The following is a 21,322-nucleotide window of genomic DNA, read 5'->3' as shown; positions in this document are numbered from 1 at the left end:
TTTATTACGTGACTTCTACATAATGTAAGAATGTAATGTTATGCGGAATGCTAAATAATCGTAAACAAGAATTGATTAATTTAAGCTTTGGAATATATAAACTTAATATTTCGTTTAGTTTAATTTATTTAAATTGGTTGTTTTCTATGAAATTTGTTGGTATAACAGGTAATAACATAACATAAAATACCTAAGTATGTATATAATTTGCAAAGAGCATTACAATCAAATAAATTAAAATAGTATATGTATATGTGTTGAGTACAAAGAATGTATGCTGCATTTTTTTCAATTATATGTTAATATCTAATTAGGTAATAAGTAGTTTCGTAACAATACAAACAATAGAATCGGTAGACAAAAACAATTTTATGTTTAAATATATGTATACATATGTATGTGCATGAGCATCTGAATATTCCTGTGTGCGCATCTCTTATTTTTAAGTAGTAATCTTTAAAGGACAGTAAGTGGAAAACATCATAAAAAATTCGCTTATTTTTTATGTTTACAATTCAGTCTGAAAGGCATAGTTGTGTATACACATTTTTATATCACCTATTTTGAATAATTAACTGTTTAATGTATCCTGCTTTTTGTTTATTTTAAAATATTTTTAAATGATAAGTGTTTTACAATATTAATTTCTTAAATTTAGTTTTAACCACATCTTTTGGTTTTTCATTACAATTTAGTTGTTCTTTTGCAATTGCGGAAAATGTTCTGTTGATTTCGTTGCGTTAAGTTGGGCAAAAAATATATATTTATTTCCGTATGTAAACAAAAATTTGGTACTTAATTGATCTCTTACTTTTAATTACACATTTGATTTTTTCATGCAGTAATATATATATATCAGCATTGTAAGGTTTATGTTATTTTTGCTTTTCTTGATTCTAACTTTTAGTTATGCATATGTTACTCATAGTTGCTCCGATAATATTATTGTTCTTGGCGCGAAAAGCTTATTCTTCATCCGTGAAATCGGAGCTATCGCTTATATCACTTGAAAACAATTCCAGCCAGTGATAATCGCGCCGATCGACGTATTCCCAAAGATAAATCTGCGAGAAATATAACGTTTAGTATTATACACATGTAAAGGATAAACTTTCGACTGACTATTGTTACCAAAATAGTTAATAACATTATTAAATTACAAAATGGACTGAATTTGCAAACCTAAATAATCAATTCAATTGCAAAATAGCCAAATGATTCGCCGACAATAAATAACAGTTAAAGAATAGATTACTTACATCAAGTAAATCAATAAGCTGATTCTGGCTATGCAATTTTCGAGCTCGTTTCGGCAAACCAACATCCACAATCTCGCCGTTGGGTAGGGCGTGTTTGTAAAAGCACTTGTTGCCAAATGGACACTTTCCTTCGCCTTTTTTGAAATATTTGCAATCCTTGGCACCGAGGGCTGCACGATAATCATTAAGCAGCTTATCTTTTTCCTCTTTAGTTTCAACCCAAAAGGCGCTGGGGCAGACAAAGTCGGAACACACGCGACATTCAGGACAAGCTCTGAAATATGTGGCAGAAAATAAGAGAATTAAAAGGTTGGATTCATGGATGGATCGCATTTGGCTTAAATATTTAAAGGTATGATGTGCTCGAAAGTATGCAATGCAAAATTGTAGTTTAAAGAACTATTAACGAGGTATTTTTCGAAGGACCACAATGATTTTATTTTATGTAGCTATGTCCATAGACATATATGAATTATTATTATCTGAAGCTATTTATTATAGAACAATTAAGCACATTTTGTATGCTGCACTCACCGCGTAATTTTATGTTCAAACTGTTTGGCCTGACGCCATGTACGGATGCATTCCAAGCAAAATATATGATTGCAGTTGGGCAGAATGCCAAATCGCTTCTCTCGTCCGGCTTTTTCCATAATGGTGTCGAAGCATATGCCACACGTCTTATCTTTGGACTGGGCAATCGCAAAGGATAATTCCATTGCCTGTTCATGCTGTTGCAAGCACTCGCGATTGTGTTTCTTACGCTGAGCTTGGTCCGTTGGATGCAGGCAGTATTGGTCGCACATCTCGCATAGCTCCAAGTGGATGCGATAGGGACAATACTCGCCATAGGGGCAGGGACTTTCATATGGACAAACCTGATCCAAGGAATGCGGCTCACCATGTTTAATTCCAACGTCAATGTCATTTGTGGACGGACCACCGACAATCTCCGCCCATGAGATTCCACTTTGCACAACGGCGCTGCTAGTAGCCGCAGCCTCATCCTCATCCCCGTTTAGGCATTGGGCTGTAAAGCTCTTCTGGCCGGGCACAAATATCGGCGCATTTGCCCAATTGCGACGACTCGTGCTAGGCAATACATCAGCATCAGCATCCGCATCTGCGTCGGCATCGGTGTTTGTTTTTGTATTTGTATTTGTGTTTGGGGCACGCTGCTCACCTTCGGGTCGGCCTCGAGTCAAGTCATGGGAGAATCGACAAAGGTCACCGAATCGACAAATGCCTCGCAAATAATATCGGCATATTGTTTGGCTTCGTCCAGGCACAACGTTTAAAATGGGAGCTTCTGCGACGCTGGCGGAACTCATTTTGCACATGCAAGAGTTTGTACAGATGATCTGACCAAACTAGACGTTCTGACCTGAAACGTTTGCAAATGTGATTATATCCTCGATAAACTCGACTTATCGATATATACATACATACATACATATATATATATATATATATATATATATATACATGCAAATGTATGCACGCAAGTGTGTACATATGTATATGTATATGTAGAGCAAACAAAATTAAGATGTCGCAATAACTCCTTTTTTTTGCGTATTACAATACAATGTATACAATATACGTATGAAGACACACACGAACTTTTATAAATATTTGCAATCAAAAACATATGTAAGCGTTCATTTATTATTTTTTTGATATATATAGAAATATGTATATAGATGAGTATATATACATATGTATCTACTTAAGAATATGAATGCACATGAACCTTTCTGTTCTACTTCGGGAACAAGCACGCCTACACTTTGGCTGCCTTGCGTACGAAGCGTTATAACTATTATTGTAACTGTTATTGTGTGGAGCTAAAGCTAAAAAGAACACTTGATTTTCTTACGTTATTATTTTTTTGTTGCAAATTGATGCTCACAAAATTTCAACTAAGGATGGGCTAAAATTAATGGTATATCGACCAATCTGATAAATTAAATTCGATTTTTTTTTGCGATAGCTAGGCGTTTGACAATTTTTTAAAAGTATGTCTGACATCTAAAAGTATTCCATATAAAATGTTTTCACTGTATAATTTACTTTTATGACAATTGAAGTATTATTTTTATTATTCTACACTTTTTTTTAACTAAGAACAAGTCAGCTATCGGCCTCAAATTAATTTGTATCGATGTCAACGAATTTGTTCAATTTTCCGAATCAGCTGATTTCTCCGATATTTGTTTTGCTAAAATGTCTCAGGAAAATCGAATTATTAAAATTATTTATTAAAAAATATGACTAGTGACAATGGAAAAAGATACGTTTGCGTCAGCTGCGGGAATCCGGCACGAGAATTGATCAAAAAATACAGTAATACTGTTAAGCCTACTCACTGTGTAAGTACACTCAAAAATAAATTACATATTTATATGTACTATAACTTCTGGAGATAATTCAACAGGACAAATGCAAGCAGATAACTGATAAATATATAGAGGTTGAAGAATTCATAATCCTTATAGATGCACTTCTTTTGGTTTCCGCTGCCTTCCGACACATGATATATAATGGAGACTTTAAGGTTTAGTCGCCGGCTCGTTAATACTGAATATTAAATACTAATATTACATTTTGGTTTTAGCTATATTGGAAGATTACACTTGTTGTCCTGCTCTTGGAATCGTTTGCGTTGTGTAGACAAAACACAGGAGATGGATCAAGTACTGCCCTATATGAAAAAGGGTTTTACATGTGCACGCTACAAAACATTGGAGGTAATATAACATACACACACATTAATTTTTATATTGTTACATATATGGAACTTTTCTATTTCAGAATATCTTTTGATTGCGCTTCTCTTGATTTTAATTACCGCAATTTTTAATATGCGTCAGCTGATCAAAGTTGGTCTACCGTCAGTAACATTAATTATTCTTAAAGTGGTGGCAATTTCTAATTTCTCAAAGTTCTTTCTCCTGCCTATATTGGTCTGGAGAAGTAACACAACTGATTTTGGACGTAACCTGCACTATATGTTGGTCACTGGTCATCACCTTTGCTCCTTAATAATGGCTTACAGTGTAGTCGGTATCAGCAACAGACATCTCCACTGGCTTACCATAATATTGGTAATTTGTGCATTTGCTATTAAGGAGTACGTTAGGTATTTAGCAGCATTTAAGATGGAGATGCATATATCTTAATAATAATACTATTTTAATTTTAATAACAAAAATATAGTCTGATTTATGATCCAATATATACTGACAGTTAGGCATTTAAATAAGGGATTAAGTGAATCGAAATTATAAGCTAAGTATATTTGGTATTAATTAAATCAGACTGGTCTCTCTTAGATTATTTTTATCGATATACAGCCCTAGTATTTGCACTTATCGGCCGAGCTCTGTCAATGTCGCATGCAGAATTTATGAGAATTCTTAAAATGCTTATTTTGCTTATTTCCATTATGCAAAATTGAAATTAACTTTGGCGAAAGCATTACTATTATCATAACATGAATAATTTCAATTTGGTAACAAATATCGCGAAGTAAATCAATATCAACGCGTATCTTTGAGCACGTAATGTGTGCTCTGATGGTCTAAAAATCGAGCAAACGTGTTATTTAATAATGTAAGACGCAACACAACAAGTGAGTGCGGGTATTGCAAGCAACTGTAAAATAAAAAGGACTTAAAACCAGGAAAAACTGATGCTGGCCTAATAAAAGGAAAATATTGGTAAGTCTATAGAACAAATAAAATGACCCACATACATACATGCATAAAATACATGTACATGAATATTATGCATGTATTGACATACACATACAAGGTGACTGCATTCTTGCCGCTAGCAAAATTATTTGTTACTGGACACAACTAATTTGTTTAAAAATTTTTAACAACTCTATCCCCAACATATGTATGTGACTTTATATGTACATATAATATGATAAACGTTGATTTTTAATTGCATTATAAACGAATATGACAGCTCATTCATGTTACCAATGTGACCGGCTAAATGTGGTATTTTTTAAAATATGTAAAAATATATTTTGTAATCACTTTTAAAAAAATGTATGCACTAAAACAATTGCAATAATAGAATGTGTTAAAATATGATTTAAAATTGCTTTTTGCAATTTGTATAGTTACAAATTTGTGAAGAGTAGTCCGAAGTTTTCAATTTAAAGTTTTAAATAGTATGCGCTTTGGTTAAAATGTGCAATTAAGGCATTTTGTACGTCACTATGCCTGGTCACACATACCATATAACCTAAAAAATGACAAGTGACAAATTTCTTTTTTGTTCATTTTAAGCGACTTAAACATTATCAACGGCAATATAAACCATTATCTGGAGTTTCTCCTATTGTAGTACTTTATTTGGCTAACGCTCTTACGTTTAATAATGGATTCGCCTTAAAGTGGATCTGACGTTTCCGTTTTCACATATGCAACGATGTAAATAATATAAGCAAAAAGTGAAAATTACAAACCAACAGACCGACCGCATTGGTGCACACATATGTACATTATTGTACATACATTTATTATAACTCCGCAAGGCAAAGATCACGTAGAGTGTCAAATCAAATGTCAGCTGCTACAACGGTTGTGTTTGCGAGTTTTGCTGTAAATCTCTGCACAAAGTGCTCAAAACCGCGAAGGACGGAGCACAACATAAACGAATTAATCGTTGAATAAACAGGAAACCGGGAATTTGACTACTGCGAGAGTTGAGTACAGATCGGCTTATACATAAGCTTGCGTGAAAAAGATGCATTCCTCATCTGCGGCGTCGAGCGCACTTGTGGAATACTCCGACGTGAGTTCGGAGGATTTCTCGGATCCCGAAGCAGGAGAAATTGATTCGGATGTGGCATTAACTGGCAGAGCTGCAATATCAACAGCTCCAAATAGAAAACCAGAAAGTCAAGGAAGAAAGCAAAATTCGGATGGGGTTTTGCGCGTTACAAAGAGCAATGACTACAGGTAATTATCTGTAAAAAGAAAATCCTTAAACAATATTTTATATATTGACTTTTGTAGGAAAAGGCGCGCTGAAGAGGACGATATGACGTCGATTCTTGCAGTTGGATCAAGATCAAGGCAAGTTTCAGTTGTTGCCAGCAGCGGTAGTAGGCTTAGCATCGCCTCTGTCAATGAGAAACTAAATCATCATCGTGCCGAAGTCACACTGACGCCAGTCAAGAGTTCAAAGGAGGAGCACCTGCAGTGGGACCGTGAGTTGTACATGTCTAGCGATACAATCGATACCGATGAGCTGGAAGCGGAAATGAAACGGCAGAAACGCAAAAAGCTGAAGAAGGATAAGCACAAGCATAAATCAAAAAAGAAATCCAAGAAGCGCAAGAAGAAGCGAGCGAAGTCATACTCTAGCATTGACTCCTTATCGGACAGCAACCTCAATACCTTGCTGGACAGGCACAGTCGGTATACGCCGCCAACGGCACCAAGTCGAGCCAAGAGCGCCGAGCGCACAGTCAGCGCTGCGCTGCCTTCATATACGCCTCACAAAGACAGTCAAAGCAGTCCCATATCAGTGGGCACTCCGCCCGCCCGACGTCCCAACAGTAATAACACCTATTACGGCGAAGCATCTGTTGCTACTCCAGTCACTCCCCTAGGCAGCAGCCTACAGGTAACGGTAACGAACAAAACGACTTCAAACAGTCGACATCGTTCGCCACCGGCACGTGTCGGCGTTGGTGGCAGCAGCCAACGATATGCCGCCTCTCCACGCACTCCTCCACAGTCACTTAATCACTCACATGCAGTCACTGGTGGCGCTGGTGTTGGTGCGCGAGACTCTCGTAGCTCTCGGTATGTGCAGAGCCCCCTGAAGGACGATTTAAATTCTCACCATCGCTCTGGCAATGCGTATGGTGGGCGCTATTCAGGGGGTGGATCCATAGGTGGGCAGGGCAGTAGTCTGGATGCGAGAAAACTAAAGCGCATGTCACCAGGTAAGTGCAGATATTGACTGATAAAGTACAAAATATTTAGTTGAATAATTTTTGGACCTAGTAAGCAAATAAAGTGGCAAAAAAGATCAAATAGAAACAACAAGACATAGTTCCTACTCACTAACTCAGTTTAATATAATTGCGCAAATGGAGGATTTTCGACCTAACTAACTACATATTTTTAAACAGCTCTTACAATCTAGGTTAGTTCGTCCGTCTGCCAGCACGAAATAGAAACATGATGAAATATTCCGTGGCTAACACTGCTACCGACTTATTTTTATTAAAAATATATTGTATTTATATTTTAAGCAAACTACAACTATAAGATTTGTATTTTTCAGAGTTGGACCGCTACCATCACCAACCAAGCACGCCGCCGCACAAGCGACGAAAGTATAGCGATGGACGAGATGCATCCTTGTCATCGTCTGTGGGTCCATATGAGCACGGCAGGCACCATGCTGTTAAATATGAACGCTACAGCAGAGATCGCTATTCAAGGCGGGTGTCCCGGTAAGGATTTTTTTTCTTCTAAAATTGAGAGCATATAGTGACTGTTCACCTATATAAACAGGAGTCCTAGCGTTCATCGCCTATCGCGCAATCGTCTATCGCCGGGCGGAGGAGGGACCACTTCAGGCAACAGTAATATGTATCGACAAAGAAGTAACAGTAGACATAAACACAACAAATATAACGCACCCCATTCGCCTTCCCCGCCCTTGCCAACGAGGTCGTCTTCCAAGCGAGGTTCAGGCAGTGGCATGGGCATCGCTGTTGACCGCTATTCGTCGCGTTCACCAAGGCCTAGTTCACGCTACTATGAGGCATCGCCGCCATCACCGACAGCCGCTTCAGCGTCGACCTCGCATCATCATCGACGGTCGCCAAGGTCCCATCAGCATCATCGCAACAGCAGCCGAAAACGCTCCCCCAGCTCAGGCAGCAGTCGTAGCACCCGGTCACGTTCCCGGTCGCCAACATCGCGTGATCTAAAGCATAAGCGCGATGAATACATCAAAAAGATAAGCGAGACTAGCTTATTTGCCGAGTTGGTAAAGGATCGCCATAAACGGCAAAAAGCGTTGAAGGAGATAATCGAGCGACAGGAGGAGAACAGCAACAGCAACGGCGCCTTGACCGTCAACGAAAACAGTTCCTCGGTAGATGGAAATACGCCCAACGTTGCCGACAATCGATCAGCATCGTATATGGCAGCACAATCGTCCGCTGGTGCGACGCCAAACGGAATTGTCAGCGGTGGTAAGCCTGATTTGGACGTCAACAACATTCCTATGCCAAACAGAGAAAATGATGCACTACAGCTAAATCCGACTGTTGTTAGTGCAGATGTTACTGATGCCTCTCCAAGGGCAGTGGCCATGCCCATTAAAATAAACGCCAATCAAAAACCGAAGAGTCTTACGGCCTTGCCGATGCCTCCGGGCATGAGCGCAGCCGATTTAGAAAATGCACCCACGCCATCGCCGCCAGATTTAAGCAAGCAAACAACACCGAAATCAGCTAAGAAGCTGTCGCCAGATGATAGGAATCTAAATGCCAATGTCAATAAGAGCCTTTTGAATCTGCCAATGCCGCCCGTTATACCGGGCAGTGAGGAGTTGAGCGGCGACGATGATGTCATCGACAGTCCCGAGGACTTTGATACGCCCAGTGGCAACAGCATGAATACGAGTGCTAATTCAAATGCAACACAGGCTGCAACGCGTCGACGTCCAGTGATACTCAATCGGCGCGACTCACGAAACAATGTGCGGGATTGGGGCGAACGATGTGTGGATGTATTCGAGGTGATTGCACAGATTGGCGAGGGTACATATGGACAGGTATGGGATGGGAAAATCTTACGTTTCTTTACTGACGATTACTAATATATGCATTTATTTCATCAATTGCAGGTGTATAAAGCGCGAGATCATCATACCAACGACATGGTAGCATTAAAGAAGGTGCGTTTAGAGCACGAAAAGGAAGGTTTTCCCATAACGGCTGTGCGCGAAATCAAAATATTAAGACAACTCAATCATCGCAATATTGTGAACCTACATGAAATAGTGACGGATAAGCAGGATGCAGTTGAGTTTCGCAAGGACAAGGGATCCTTCTATCTGGTATTTGAGTACATGGATCACGATCTCATGGGTCTTCTAGAGTCTAACATGGTTGACTTTAACGAGGAAAACAATGCGTGCATTATGAAACAGCTATTGGATGGCCTCAATTACTGTCACAAAAAGAATTTTCTTCATCGGGATATAAAATGTTCCAACATTTTGATGAATAACAAGTATGCTCAAAGCGACATACCTTGGATTCATTTAATTCCTCTGTTTAATTATTATTGTTTGTGTTTTCAGGGGAAAAGTTAAATTGGCAGACTTTGGCTTAGCCCGACTGTACAACGCCGAGGACCGTGAGCGTCCCTATACGAACAAAGTCATAACGCTTTGGTATCGCCCACCGGAACTGCTGCTTGGCGAGGAGCGTTACGGCCCGTCCATAGACGTATGGTCTTGTGGCTGCATCTTGGGCGAACTGTTCCTGAAGCGCCCGCTATTTCAGGCAAATGCAGAGATGGCGCAACTGGAAACTATATCCAAAATATGTGGTTCCCCGATACCCGCCGTTTGGCCGAACGTAATTAAGTTGCCGCTTTTTCACACGCTTAAGCAGAAAAAAACGCATCGTCGACGTTTGCGTGAAGATTTTGAGTTTATGCCAACATCAGCACTTGACCTGCTCGATAAAATGCTTGACCTAGATCCAGACAAACGCATTACGGCAGAAGATGCCCTCAGATCGCCTTGGCTAAAGAATATCAACCCAGATGAGTAAGTTCAACCGAATAACTCTCAACCTTATCGACTTGAAAGCAAATACAAATATATTATTTTTCATATTTAACAGAATGCCAATACCACAATTGCCTACATGGCAGGATTGCCATGAGCTTTGGAGCAAGAAACGGCGTCGTCAGCTGCGCGAACAACAAGAATCGCTGCCACCAGGTGTAATTTGCTCAGCTAAGTATCAACAACACGGAGCCACGATGGTGGGGGATGCCTAGCATTTACTCTATGCTTCATATTTTAATGAAGAGGAAGACTATAAACAGCGAGAAGTGGAGTGTGCCTGGTGGCAAAGTTAATACCTAAGTTTGTAACGAATTATATTAATAGTTGGCAGGCAGAATCAGTTCGGGTTGACATGCTCTACCAAAGCACTCTATTCTTTAAGTCATCTCTTAAACAAAATAACTAAAATAAGATAACATTTAAATAGTGATGAATTGCTACAAAATGAGCATTTCGAATTGACCGGTGTATAATATTGTAATATGTATATACTATTTACTGCTATATTCAAACAAATAACCAATTGGAACATAATTTGTTTATAATTTTTTTTAATGTTTAGACTAATAACTTACATACATATTGGCAATAAAAAAAGAGCACGAGAAATAACATAATTAATCAATCTGTATCGAGTTTTGTTCACATCAACTTTTATTCTGTTACAAAATTTGACTGTTTAATGCTTTTAGCTATGACGTAAGTTTTTAGTTTACAACAAATTGGAAAACAACGCTAAAATTCAAAATAAAAGCGAGGTTTTGAAGCAGTTAAAGGTTAGCATTTTACTATTAAATAAATTGTTACATATATACTAACATATATATGCAGAATGATAATAGACATGCATAGAATATACATAATACATAACGTTACAAATAAGTTAGTAGTAATAGTATTATTATTAGCTTAGCAACATACTCATGTTGTCCGAATAAAGCTATAAATGATTATTTTGTTAGGTATATTTAAATAAAATTGTAAAGTTAATGATGAATTTATCAAGTAAATGTGTACTAAAAAAAACACCCATACAAATATTTTAAAAAGCTTATATTTTTTAATACATAAATCAAGCCGGATAAGAATAAATGTGTATAAAAAGTACTATATAATAAAAAAATCTGTGCGAGACTGAAAATAATTGAACACAAAATTGTGCAATTTGAATAATTAAAGTTGTAAAATCATAAATGATGAATTTCAAAACCAAGCACTAATCTCCCAAAGCGTAAATCAAATGGATTTATTTGGTTTCCAAATCATATTTGTAATAAGAATATATCGATCTGCAAATCCGTTTACACAACATAAATATACATGAAATGCATTATTAACACATGTACGAGATCATATATTTCGGTTTATTTTGAAGAAATGCAATAATCGAACGTAGACAAAGCAATGCTGTGGATTAACGAGTGCCGTATAATCAATGCTACAGTTCTGTAATTAAATGGTAAATGGGTTTAAATAAAGTTGCCTAATGTTTAACGACTCTACCGGTTTTGTTATAATCGTTTACAAAAAAGAGAACTGACAAGAAATATATTTTTTTGATGTACATGTAGAAAACCACTTGTTAATGTGGGTCAAGCGCACGATTATCTCGGAAGTATTCTGCATTTTATATAAGAAACAAATATATGCGAAATAAGAATAAACAATTGTCTTCAGGGTTTACCAAAGATAGGTTGTGTATCTAAAGTTTTGAAAATTATTTCCTTTCAAATAACTCACTTCATACATAGTGTTTTCCGTCAATTTCTTGGTTTTTTTTTTGTACGAAAAAACACTATCAATGAAATCTTTACGAAATCCACTCAAACCCGTTAGCTGTTCCTAGAATATATTTATTTTTCATCCGTATTCCTTGTTTACTCCGATTTGAGGCTATCGATATAAAATGATCTAAATATATCGATGGCTGCGATAACGATAAAGTAGTTTGCTCAGTGCGCTTAGGGGCGCCTGGACTCTTTATATAATTTTAGTGTTTTCCAACACCAGCAAGTTGGCGTTCTTCTTTTTAAATGATTTTTGGCTTGTTATTGTTTATTTATGAAAATAAGAAAGCAAAGTGCAAGTAAATCAAAGTAAACTATGCTACCATTCCGGAATTATGGAGAAACAATCGATGTAAATATGATAATATGAAATGTGATGGTGCATACCGTAATTTAAATAAATTTCTTTATCTTTAGGAGTACGAAGTACAGCACCTGCTGGGCAAAGGAGGCTTCGCGTGTGTTTACAAAGCAAAATGTCTGCGATCGCATCAAAACGTGGCTATAAAAATGGTAATTATGTTTGTTCTCCAATTACTTAGTATATATACTAACTTTCAATAATCGGGCAGATTGACAAAAAGCTCATACAGGGCTCGGGATTATCGAACCGAGTTAGGCAAGAAGTGGAAATTCATTCCCGCCTGAAGCATCCTTCTGTGTTGCAGCTGTATACGTTCTTTCAGGACGCCAATTATGTGTATTTGATTTTGGAACTGGCCGATAATGGTGAACTGCATCGTTATATGAACCAGCAAATGAAGCGTCCGTTCACCGAAGAAGAAGCGTCCTCCATTCTGCGGCAGGTGGTAGATGGTTTGCTGTACTTGCACTCACACAACATCATGCATCGGGACATATCGATGTCAAATTTACTGCTTAGCAAGGACATGCACGTCAAAATTGCTGACTTTGGCCTGGCGACACAATTAAAGAGGCCAGATGAGCGGCACATGACCATGTGCGGCACTCCAAACTATATATCACCTGAGGTTGTTTCACACCAGTCACACGGCTTGCCAGCGGATCTCTGGAGCGTTGGTTGTATGCTCTACACGCTCCTGGTGGGGCGACCTCCGTTCGACACTGACGCCGTACAGTCAACGCTCAATAAAGTGGTGCACTCCGACTATACGATTCCGGGCCATCTGTCCTATGAGTCGCGCGACTTAATCGATAAGCTGTTGAGGAAAAATCCACATGAACGCATCTCACTTGAGCAAGTTCTCAGGCATCCATTCATGGTAAAGGCCGGCGGAAGCACAATATCGTACACAACGCCTGGCGCGTCTGACGGCTATAGTCAAAGTATTGTCAGCGGAGACAGCGGCATTGTCACATTTGCCAGCAGTAAGCAGAATAGCTAAGCTTAATAGCCGTATATACTATAATTACCCATTATTCCTAGATGATTCAAAAAACTCACATCGGCTACGTTCGGTTGAACAACAATCCACACCACAAATGCTGCCACAGATCCAGGAAGAATATGGTTATTATCAGAAGTACGCGCCACATGCAGCGTACAGACAAAGTTCAACGGAGACGTTGGACAGCACGGAAATGGACTGGCAGAGGATGGGACAGAATGCACAGAAGGCTAATTTTTTGGCACACTCCACGCCAGCAGCGCCTGTACCTGCTGCGGTCATTCCAAAAGCTGGAAAGAACAATAATGAGCGCATTTCCGTGCCCCCATTAAACACGCTCAGATTGCAACCAACGCGGTACAAGACAAAAAATGCAATCATGAGTATTGTGGCAAACGGCGAGGTAGTAATTGAGTTTATAAAGAGCAAAAGTAAAATGAATGAAGATCGCATCATTGATATTTGCCGCATATCCGGCGATGGACGCCGCATTATAATACACCAACCTGATCCTGGGCGGTAAGAAAGTAAGCACTCAGTGCGTATCAACATATATATAAATAATTATTTTCAGAGGGCTGCCCATACGAGAGCAACCGTCGGAACCCCATTCAAGCGGCATGGATAACGTTTATAACTATGATAATTTGCCCAGCAAACACTGGAAGAAGTACGTGTACGCTGCGCGATTCGTGGGCTTGGTAAAGAGCAAAACACCGAAAGTGACATACTTTAGTACATTGGCTAAATGCCACCTAATGGAAAACATGGCTGATTTCGAGATGAATTACTATTCGGGGGCCAAATTGACCAAGTCTCCCAGCGAAGGTATTAAAGTGCTTGATATCCACAGCGTACAGCTTTTGGATCAATCGAGTTCCGAAGCAAAACGATTGATTGAACACAGCAACGAATGTTTCGCCCATTGCCTGAGCATCTGCAATGCACTGGAGCTGGCACAAACAGGCAGCAATACTTGTTTTCCCGTAACGATTGGACGACGACCCATTGTAAATACGTTGCCCTCACAACGGCCTGAGGGACTTAGGGATACAACAAATTTTGCGTATTCCACACCAAAGTCGCAACAGGTAATTCAAAATGCAGATTCATTAAATCCCCATTTAATATACAATTTCGATATTTCAGGGCTCAATAAACTTTTCCATTAGCACCATCTCATCGATGCGCAGTGGGAGCGATAATATTGGATCCCAGCTGTTAGCGTCCCAACAAAACGTCCCCATTAAGCGGTTGAACATACCGGGCATAGGCACTGCCACAGAGGTGGGTTTTAATCTGTATATTAATTAGCGGGATTAACAACTGCTTTGATTTCAATTTCAGCTGTCCCATGGAATTGTGCAAGTCCAATTCTATGATGGATCAGTCATCTCTGTCATACCTGAGGCGCACGGTGGTGGCATAACATACACGCAGTCAAACGGCGTCTCTACCCACTTCCCCGACCATGACGACCTACCATTATCGGTAAGGGATCGACTCTCGCAGCTGCCCCAGGTGCAGATGAAGTTGAGGTGTGCTCCTCTGATCAGTAGCAAAAAGTTTGACTGCAATGCGATGAACGCCAAGTCGACGGCGTCTGCGCCTTGGTACAATCGTATGCTAATCTAAAGCCCATATTCTACAATATTTTTTTTTAAGAAAAAAGTAAAATTTATTTTGTATTTTAAGATAGCTTTCATGTTTTATATGAATATATATATATTTTATATTTGATATTTGATAGCACGATGCTATATATTTTGATATACGTATGTTACTAAAAATTGGTACAGATTTTGCTTACCAGTTTCCGTCCGAGACGGAGACCTATGTATATATATAACAAGAGAGTTTACAATATGTAAACAACATAAACATATTAATTCGAATCGATTGTTTTTGCAATTTAACATAAGGATATTTCAAAATTAAATAATTTCTAAGAGTTCACATCTAATAAAAATTAAATTTATGTTGCCTCTGAAAATAGCGTAAAATACTACTAAATTGACATCTGAATCAAAATTTGTGAAAATCGCATAGAAAGGTGGTTATTAAGATAATGTTAGGGCAAGCAAGTGTAAATATGTCTGTTTTAAATGTATTTTTTCTACAATATCATAACAAAACTAACCTCTGTGCTACTCAAACTCTTAATCTTATCGCTAAATCTTATTTGCTATATTATAATTAATATACATTGTTTATTCCACTCATTTGTATTGAAACGGAAAAATTCCATGTTCACTAGTTTAAAAATATCGCTAGCTATAAAGTGCGCATAACTATCGATATAGAACTCAAAAAATCGATATAATTTTAACATCACTAGTATTTTTGGTAGATACAAACGAGTTTAGTGTTTTTGTCAGTGCTGAACAGTTTGGTTTAAGTTTGTTTTATTTTAATTCTGAGCTTACAAGCACAGTAAATAAATGTGTGCGCAGGAATTAGAAAAGTTGATCATAAAATTCAAATCAATTACCATATACGAATTGCAACATATAAAACCAAATTTTTATACACTGATTGGCAAGCCTCTTTTTGTTAAGTCGCGCACAGTCTGGCCCACGGCTCAAAAACTGGTTTGAGTTGACTGCGTTCGTGCGTACAAACACCTCCATACACATTCATTCAGCCACACACACACACATACTTAAAGTCACCATGTTCGTACACATGTAAACAAAATAACCGTAAACAACATAGTACCAATCCCGCGCACTCCTGCTTAAAACCATAAACTTGCTTGTGAAGTACATACATATTTGTTGATTTTATTTAAAAATAATCATACAAAATGCGTAAGTTTTATTTTATTATTAATTTTTATACATTTATTAAGTGACCTACTTAGTTAAAAAAAAAAACAATGTAATTGGCATAAGCCCGTTAGCATCTTTATTTAAGTATGCAAGCTTTTAATAAGACTGCTCGCCCTGGCAATGTCCTATATTTTGTGCTCTTTTACATATACATATGTACATATACATAATTGAATTTGATGTCCTGTTCATATGTTCATGTGTACATATTTATAAAAATGAAATTTCGTCGATTCAAGAATTTTGTTAGCAGGCCCCTTAGAAACCCCCGCAATTGAGAAACAATCCTTTAAATTCCAGAATTTTAAAGTAAAATGCGCACATTTTACTCATCGATTTACGTGATCTGTTTTAATATACTTGTAACTTGCACTTTGGCCTTCCTATTAAAACTATCCTTACATGGCATTCGTTTAATTAGTTAAATAAGATGTAAGCCCAATTATTGTTTTAGTCGCAAAGCTTGTTAAAAATTAAAATCCGTTAAACTATATAACATCTTTAATGATCCATCTTGTGTCTTGGATGTTAAGGATGTTTAGTAGAGCCTTAAGTATAGTAGCACTTAAGTTTTTCCCAAAGTCAGTGCTCATCTGATCTCTAGTTCAGCTTCATTCTTTCCAATTGAACTAAGTACATACTTACATATGCATGTGCACATATTCATACGTATGTGTGTACGTGACCTCTTAATTAACTACTTCAATTGAATAAGAAGAGTCTGTGATGTTTTCGAGCTCGAATGACCATTGTCAATAGCAGTTGGACAACAGTGCTGTTGCTCTCCGTAATGTGAAAAGAGAGAAACTGATAAAGTGTGCGTGTGTGAGATAAACGGTTCTTGGTGCTCGCTGAGCAAACAAACTGGCTCCAACCGCACCTCAGTCCTCAGTTCGTTCTCACACAGAGGCGGTCAGCTGCGAGCACGAGCACAGAATGGAGTCGAAATGAACTAGCTGCTATCTCGATTATTGCTCAGTGAGAAGGGCTCACTAGATACATACAAGTAGTATACGCAGGCTAGGAGCAAAGCTTCAGTCTGACTGTTTTCGGTGACGTCGAAAAGTGAGTGTGATTCACATTTTGTGCAAGTTTCGTTGAAAAAACATGCAGTGCGCGCGTAGAGAGCGTTAAACATTGTTCATTTTTGGCACCTGTTAATATCAAAAGCTGCACGAATACTGTGTATCCACTTAAAAGGTCTCGATTCAATAGATATTCCTTTGTGCAATATGTCCGGTAAAGGGAATAACAATAATCGCGATCGCGTACGAGATCCACGCGAAGAGATTCTGCTCGAAACAAACTTTGAAGATGATGGTGGGGTGCTAACACGCGCCTATAACAATAATCCCTATCAGAATCGGCGACTCAGCGCTTACCAGTCGGAACGCTCCTTGGATAGGTACACTGAACGAGGTGGCGAAGGTAGGACGACAGTGAATCTAAGTACATTTATTACACAGCACATAACGGCTCACGCACAATTGTTCGTATTTGTCCACATTCAGTTTCGTGCGCTTTATCACAGTACCTTGTTCTTATCTTGTCTTTATACATACATATATATATGTTACATACGTATATATATGCTATGTACATATGTAACTTTGCACCTTCGTCACTCAGTTACAAAAATATGTGTAACTTATATGTTTATAGATCGTAATATATTTGTTGTTTAAACAAGAGTTTGCAATTGATCCGAAATTTAAAACAAAAAAAATATATTTTTTAACAACTTCTGATCACATAAATGTTCTAAGACTCATTAAAATTGACAAATTAATTTTAAATGTATCGAACGTATTTATTTTTCATTTTTTTATATATAAATATAATTTGAATTTAATTTTAATGATTGTTAATCCTTTCAGCCGAGTGTTGTCAGTCATGTATGGCACGCATACCCTATGCAACGCTTATAGCGACGCTCATGTGTCTGCTCGGAGTTGGCATCTTCTGCGGCACAATGTACCGAGGTGCTTCGCTTACGGTTATTATGATGGATCAGGTGTTTCACCTGCGTCTCATATGGTGAGTGTGTGCATTCTGTCTTAGTTGAATAAATATGTCTTTAATACAACATACATATTTCAGGATCGAGGCTGTGCAGATGATATTTGTCATAATTGCCGCTGGCATGGCTGCTCTTGGCTTTATGATTCTGTTTGTGGGCTTTCTAGCAACGGGTGCGACACGCTACAAAGTTTACCGCGCGTGGCGATCACGCGTCGGCGGTCGCATCTCCTGCGCAGTGCTTATGGGCATTACGTATGTGCTTAACTTCGTGTGGACGCTCATTTTATGCTTCTTGGTTATAGTAACGTTCATTTACACCATGTTCTGGAACATGTGCTCAAGTGTGGAGCATTCTTTAAGCTGTATTGATTTGACACAATTTCGTAAGTCGACAAGCGAAACATATTCAGATCCGGCAGATAACAATATATACACAAAATAAACTTTGTTCTCTTGTAGATTTCATGTTTCCGCCAAACACCAAGCTTGAGGACATGAAGGTTTGCGAAAAGTATGAGATCAAGGCATTCTGCAAGGATGGCGTTGAGAACGCTGAAGTCATGTTTATTCTGGCCACGCTTTCTACGCTGTTGGTCATTCTCAGTCTTGTGCACTATTTGATGTGTCTTTCGGCCAATTACGCGCACATTCGTGACCATGAAAAATTCCAGGAACTGCAGGAGATACAAAATCTAAACGAACTTGAGTATAGCGCCACTTCCAAGGATCGCTTCTAGGATTTATTTAGAACTATTCAATTTGAGCTTCATCAATAATAAGAAGAAAAAAATTGGCACAATGAAGCACAATGACACAGTAATGCAACGAAATTTAGCTGTAGCGTTAAAACTTTGTTTTTTGATTATATGCATATTCCAATTTATGCATTAGATATTGGTTAATTTATTGTTCTGTATTTTTAATATAACTTTAGGCCAGTAACGACGTCAACGATACGCAAATTGTACACACAGAATTGTAATTATATTCATCCTTTTAAGCAATAACGGTGTTACTTGTCCCCCACCGTAAAACATTCAAAATTTGAAGTGTTCATTACATCAATAGAGTCTACTTAACTATCTTATGTCCAAATGTTGGTTCACTTGACATATACATAGGTTTGAACCAAAGTATATATTTTCCGTCCACAAGTTTTTATTTTTAATTGGCTGAACTTTTTTATTTACCTTGAGGTTTTATACAGTTCACATAACTATTATAAGATCATTCAAATATTTGTACATTTTTACGTACATATGCTTATTCATACTTATATATTGACATAATTTACATATGTATATAACTACATACAAATAAAGCAATTTTAATAATTTACGCCTGCTCTACCAACAATATAAACATAACTATGTCTAAAGCCAATTATAATTTCAATTTTGTTTTCCAGTACATATATTTAAAATTTGCGGCCAAACTCGTCACAAGTAATAACGAGGTGCATTTATTGCACTATCGATATATTTATAAAAATACATATGCAAGCGTAAATATGATAAAATGATTCAATTTGGCCGGTTTGTTTGTTTACTAAGATTCAAGAGTTTCACCATTATAAATGGAATTATTGTTTTTACCTAATTTGTATTGCATTTACTTATTCCGATTGCAAATACAATGCCAGCTGTTCAGTTCCATATGCTTAAATTTATCGATAGTAATCGATTGCTTGTGAGCTCTAATATGCAAAAAAGTTAAAAATTATAATTATTAATATAATGTTGCGAAAACTCAATTCACCAACAACTATTTTCGTGGTAAGTAGTTTTAGAACAGTTTACCTATTATTATATTGTCATTTGGAATACATTTGTGAAAAATGACGTTTACTTCATTTTGCAGCGAGCAGCATCAGCACGCGTCGAAAAGTTGGAAGAAATCCGAGAACGACTATCAAAAGGTCAAAATTTTCAAGATTTTATACAAAATTCAGACAATGTTAAAGATGACTGGGAGAATTACGAGGGCAAGTTGCGTCGTGAAAAAGGAGAGAATCAAACCTTGCGCTTGCCGCCATGGCTAAAAACGACAATTCCAATGGGCAAGAATTATGCTAAAATTAAATCCCAGCTTCGAGAACTCAAGCTGTCCACTGTGTGCGAAGAGGCGCGTTGTCCGAACATTGGCGAGTGCTGGGGCGGTGGCGAGCATGGCACACAGACAGCCACAATTATGGTATGACCTCTGACATTAGCTGATAGCATAACGCTTTTTATTGATTACAACAGCTCATGGGAGACACTTGCACGCGAGGCTGTCGATTCTGCTCGGTGAAAACGGCGCGTATCCCACCGCCCTTAGATGTGAACGAACCTGTTAACACCGCCAAGGCAATTTCGTCTTGGGGCCTGGATTATATAGTGTTAACATCCGTGGATCGTGATGGTATGTTTCAACTTTCCAAATACTAAAAACAATTCTTTATGGATCCTACCTGCAGATTTGCCCGACGGTGGCTCCAAACATATTGCAGAGACGGTGCGTGAAATTAAGGCAAGGTTAGTAAAGTTGAATTTCGATTTTCAATACCTTTTAAAATGCTGGGTTTTAACCCGTTTGCTTGCAGAAACTCAAATATATTTGTAGAGTGCCTGGTGCCCGATTTTCGCGGAGATTTTGAGTGTGTGAAGACAATTGCAACTTGCGGGCTCGATGTGTACGCGCATAATATTGAAACAGTTGAGAAGCTGACCCCATTCGTTCGAGATCGCCGCGCCCACTATAGACAGACGCTTAAAGTACTGCGCGAAGCCAAGAGCTTTAATCCGAATCTCGTAACCAAAAGTTCCATAATGCTGGGCCTGGGCGAAACGGATGCAGAAGTTGAACAAACCATGCTAGATTTGCGAGAGGCTGGAGTTGAGTGCCTAACCTTGGGCCAGTACATGCAGCCCACAAAGAGGCACCTTAAGGTTATCGAGTATGTTACGCCTGAAAAATTCAAGCATTGGGAAGTGCGAGGAAATGAGCTTGGCTTTCTCTATACTGCCAGTGGACCACTTGTAAGAAGCTCTTACAAAGCTGGAGAGTTCTTTATCACGAGTATATTGGCAAATAGAAGGAAATCAGTTTGATTGAGCCAAACTTAAATGCAAATTTCAAATTTATTTGCTTGTATATTTGTAATTGCTAATAAATCGTTAAATATGTATCTTGTTATTGCGCTAAGGTATACAAAT

The 21,322-nt window shown here is 38.1% G+C and overlaps 6 protein-coding genes across 10 annotated transcripts; 5 read left to right on the top strand and 1 right to left on the bottom strand.

Annotated features, from left to right (window-relative positions):
* Positions 1–578: 578 nt before the first annotated feature.
* Positions 579–3,293, bottom strand: Mkrn1 (Makorin 1). 3 transcript variants are annotated; one of them, XM_064689686.1, is made up of 5 exons: positions 3,139–3,293; positions 2,443–2,643; positions 1,794–2,382; positions 1,260–1,533; positions 579–1,064 (listed from the first exon to the last, which is right to left on the bottom strand). In XM_064689686.1, the coding sequence occupies exons 2-5, from the start codon at positions 2,597–2,599 to the stop codon at positions 966–968; spliced, it is 1,119 nt and encodes a 372-aa protein (XP_064545756.1). In that variant the 5' UTR covers positions 2,600–2,643; positions 3,139–3,293; the 3' UTR covers positions 579–965. The 3 variants fall into 3 exon arrangements, with proteins under 3 accessions (XP_064545756.1, XP_064545754.1, XP_064545755.1); XM_064689684.1 differs by having other exon boundaries at positions 1,794–2,643; XM_064689685.1 differs by having other exon boundaries at positions 1,794–2,643; positions 3,013–3,153.
* Positions 3,294–3,410: 117 nt separating this feature from the next.
* On the top strand, positions 3,411–4,527 carry Arv1 (ACAT-related protein required for viability 1). Of its 2 annotated transcripts, XM_064689690.1 has the most exons (5): positions 3,411–3,631; positions 3,697–3,816; positions 3,877–4,009; positions 4,074–4,401; positions 4,479–4,527. In XM_064689690.1, exons 1-5 carry the CDS (start codon positions 3,530–3,532, stop codon positions 4,510–4,512), a joined length of 717 nt encoding a protein of 238 aa, XP_064545760.1. In that variant the 5' UTR covers positions 3,411–3,529; the 3' UTR covers positions 4,513–4,527. The 2 variants fall into 2 exon arrangements, with proteins under 2 accessions (XP_064545760.1, XP_064545759.1); XM_064689689.1 differs by lacking the exon at positions 4,479–4,527 and having other exon boundaries at positions 3,414–3,631; positions 4,074–4,473.
* A 131-nt stretch (positions 4,528–4,658) lies between these two features.
* Positions 4,659–11,617, top strand: Cdk12 (Cyclin-dependent kinase 12). The gene is made up of 8 exons (XM_064689670.1): positions 4,659–4,981; positions 5,567–6,241; positions 6,299–7,236; positions 7,581–7,752; positions 7,814–9,086; positions 9,159–9,547; positions 9,618–10,091; positions 10,168–11,617. The coding sequence occupies exons 2-8, from the start codon at positions 6,027–6,029 to the stop codon at positions 10,325–10,327; spliced, it is 3,621 nt and encodes a 1,206-aa protein (XP_064545740.1). The 5' UTR covers positions 4,659–4,981; positions 5,567–6,026; the 3' UTR covers positions 10,328–11,617.
* Positions 11,618–11,990: 373 nt separating this feature from the next.
* On the top strand, positions 11,991–15,012 carry SAK (Sak kinase). The gene is made up of 7 exons (XM_064689662.1): positions 11,991–12,254; positions 12,320–12,415; positions 12,475–13,252; positions 13,311–13,791; positions 13,847–14,363; positions 14,422–14,559; positions 14,620–15,012. Exons 1-7 carry the CDS (start codon positions 12,219–12,221, stop codon positions 14,905–14,907), a joined length of 2,334 nt encoding a protein of 777 aa, XP_064545732.1. The 5' UTR covers positions 11,991–12,218; the 3' UTR covers positions 14,908–15,012.
* A 649-nt stretch (positions 15,013–15,661) lies between these two features.
* M6 (neuronal membrane glycoprotein M6) lies at positions 15,662–19,212 on the top strand. Of its 2 annotated transcripts, none has more exons than XM_064689660.1 (4): positions 15,662–16,082; positions 17,981–18,140; positions 18,204–18,508; positions 18,585–19,212. In XM_064689660.1, exons 1-4 carry the CDS (start codon positions 16,079–16,081, stop codon positions 18,860–18,862), a joined length of 747 nt encoding a protein of 248 aa, XP_064545730.1. In that variant the 5' UTR covers positions 15,662–16,078; the 3' UTR covers positions 18,863–19,212. The 2 variants fall into 2 exon arrangements, with proteins under 2 accessions (XP_064545730.1, XP_064545729.1); XM_064689659.1 differs by lacking the exon at positions 15,662–16,082 and adding an exon at positions 17,188–17,531.
* Positions 19,213–19,827: 615 nt separating this feature from the next.
* Positions 19,828–21,302, top strand: Las (lipoyl synthase, mitochondrial). Its single transcript, XM_064689497.1, has 5 exons — positions 19,828–19,900; positions 19,986–20,318; positions 20,372–20,528; positions 20,584–20,641; positions 20,710–21,302. Exons 1-5 carry the CDS (start codon positions 19,862–19,864, stop codon positions 21,215–21,217), a joined length of 1,095 nt encoding a protein of 364 aa, XP_064545567.1. The 5' UTR covers positions 19,828–19,861; the 3' UTR covers positions 21,218–21,302.
* The last annotated feature ends 20 nt before the right edge of the window (positions 21,303–21,322 follow it).

Source organism: Drosophila montana, unplaced genomic scaffold (genome assembly GCF_035044405.1).
Source record: "Drosophila montana isolate Dmon_TW-CO22-7 unplaced genomic scaffold, ASM3504440v1 contig_3218_1, whole genome shotgun sequence".
NCBI lineage: Eukaryota > Metazoa > Arthropoda > Insecta > Diptera > Drosophilidae > Drosophila > Drosophila montana.
This window is presented reverse-complemented; position numbering and strand designations above follow the sequence as displayed.

What these genes read in the sequence shown, in the direction of transcription:
- Mkrn1 (XM_064689684.1), bottom strand. Translation starts at nt 2,599, where the DNA reads ATGTGCAAAATGAGTTCCGCCAGCGTCGCAGAAGCTCCCATTTTAAAC. An exon ending in TTTGAACATAAAATTACGCG is followed by an intron (nt 1,534 to 1,793) that starts GTGAGTGCAGCA and finishes CACATATTTCAG; the next exon opens with AGCTTGTCCTGAATGTCGCG. An exon ending in AGCTTATTGATTTACTTGAT is followed by an intron (nt 1,065 to 1,259) that starts GTAAGTAATCTA and finishes TATTTCTCGCAG; the next exon opens with ATTTATCTTTGGGAATACGT.
- Arv1 (XM_064689689.1), top strand. Translation starts at nt 3,530, where the DNA reads ATGACTAGTGACAATGGAAAAAGATACGTTTGCGTCAGCTGCGGGAAT. An exon ending in CTGTTAAGCCTACTCACTGT is followed by an intron (nt 3,632 to 3,696) that starts GTAAGTACACTC and finishes ATAATTCAACAG; the next exon opens with GACAAATGCAAGCAGATAAC. An exon ending in TATATAATGGAGACTTTAAG is followed by an intron (nt 3,817 to 3,876) that starts GTTTAGTCGCCG and finishes TTTTGGTTTTAG; the next exon opens with CTATATTGGAAGATTACACT.
- Cdk12 (XM_064689670.1), top strand. Translation starts at nt 6,027, where the DNA reads ATGCATTCCTCATCTGCGGCGTCGAGCGCACTTGTGGAATACTCCGAC. An exon ending in TATTCAAGGCGGGTGTCCCG is followed by an intron (nt 7,753 to 7,813) that starts GTAAGGATTTTT and finishes CTATATAAACAG; the next exon opens with GAGTCCTAGCGTTCATCGCC. An exon ending in GCGAGGGTACATATGGACAG is followed by an intron (nt 9,087 to 9,158) that starts GTATGGGATGGG and finishes CATCAATTGCAG; the next exon opens with GTGTATAAAGCGCGAGATCA.
- SAK (XM_064689662.1), top strand. Translation starts at nt 12,219, where the DNA reads ATGCTACCATTCCGGAATTATGGAGAAACAATCGAT. An exon ending in AAAACGTGGCTATAAAAATG is followed by an intron (nt 12,416 to 12,474) that starts GTAATTATGTTT and finishes ATAATCGGGCAG; the next exon opens with ATTGACAAAAAGCTCATACA. An exon ending in GCATAGGCACTGCCACAGAG is followed by an intron (nt 14,560 to 14,619) that starts GTGGGTTTTAAT and finishes TTTCAATTTCAG; the next exon opens with CTGTCCCATGGAATTGTGCA.
- M6 (XM_064689659.1), top strand. Translation starts at nt 17,336, where the DNA reads ATGTCCGGTAAAGGGAATAACAATAATCGCGATCGCGTACGAGATCCA. An exon ending in CACTGAACGAGGTGGCGAAG is followed by an intron (nt 17,532 to 17,980) that starts GTAGGACGACAG and finishes TAATCCTTTCAG; the next exon opens with CCGAGTGTTGTCAGTCATGT. An exon ending in TTTCACCTGCGTCTCATATG is followed by an intron (nt 18,141 to 18,203) that starts GTGAGTGTGTGC and finishes TACATATTTCAG; the next exon opens with GATCGAGGCTGTGCAGATGA.
- Las (XM_064689497.1), top strand. Translation starts at nt 19,862, where the DNA reads ATGTTGCGAAAACTCAATTCACCAACAACTATTTTCGTG. An exon ending in CACCAACAACTATTTTCGTG is followed by an intron (nt 19,901 to 19,985) that starts GTAAGTAGTTTT and finishes TTCATTTTGCAG; the next exon opens with CGAGCAGCATCAGCACGCGT. An exon ending in CACAGACAGCCACAATTATG is followed by an intron (nt 20,319 to 20,371) that starts GTATGACCTCTG and finishes TGATTACAACAG; the next exon opens with CTCATGGGAGACACTTGCAC.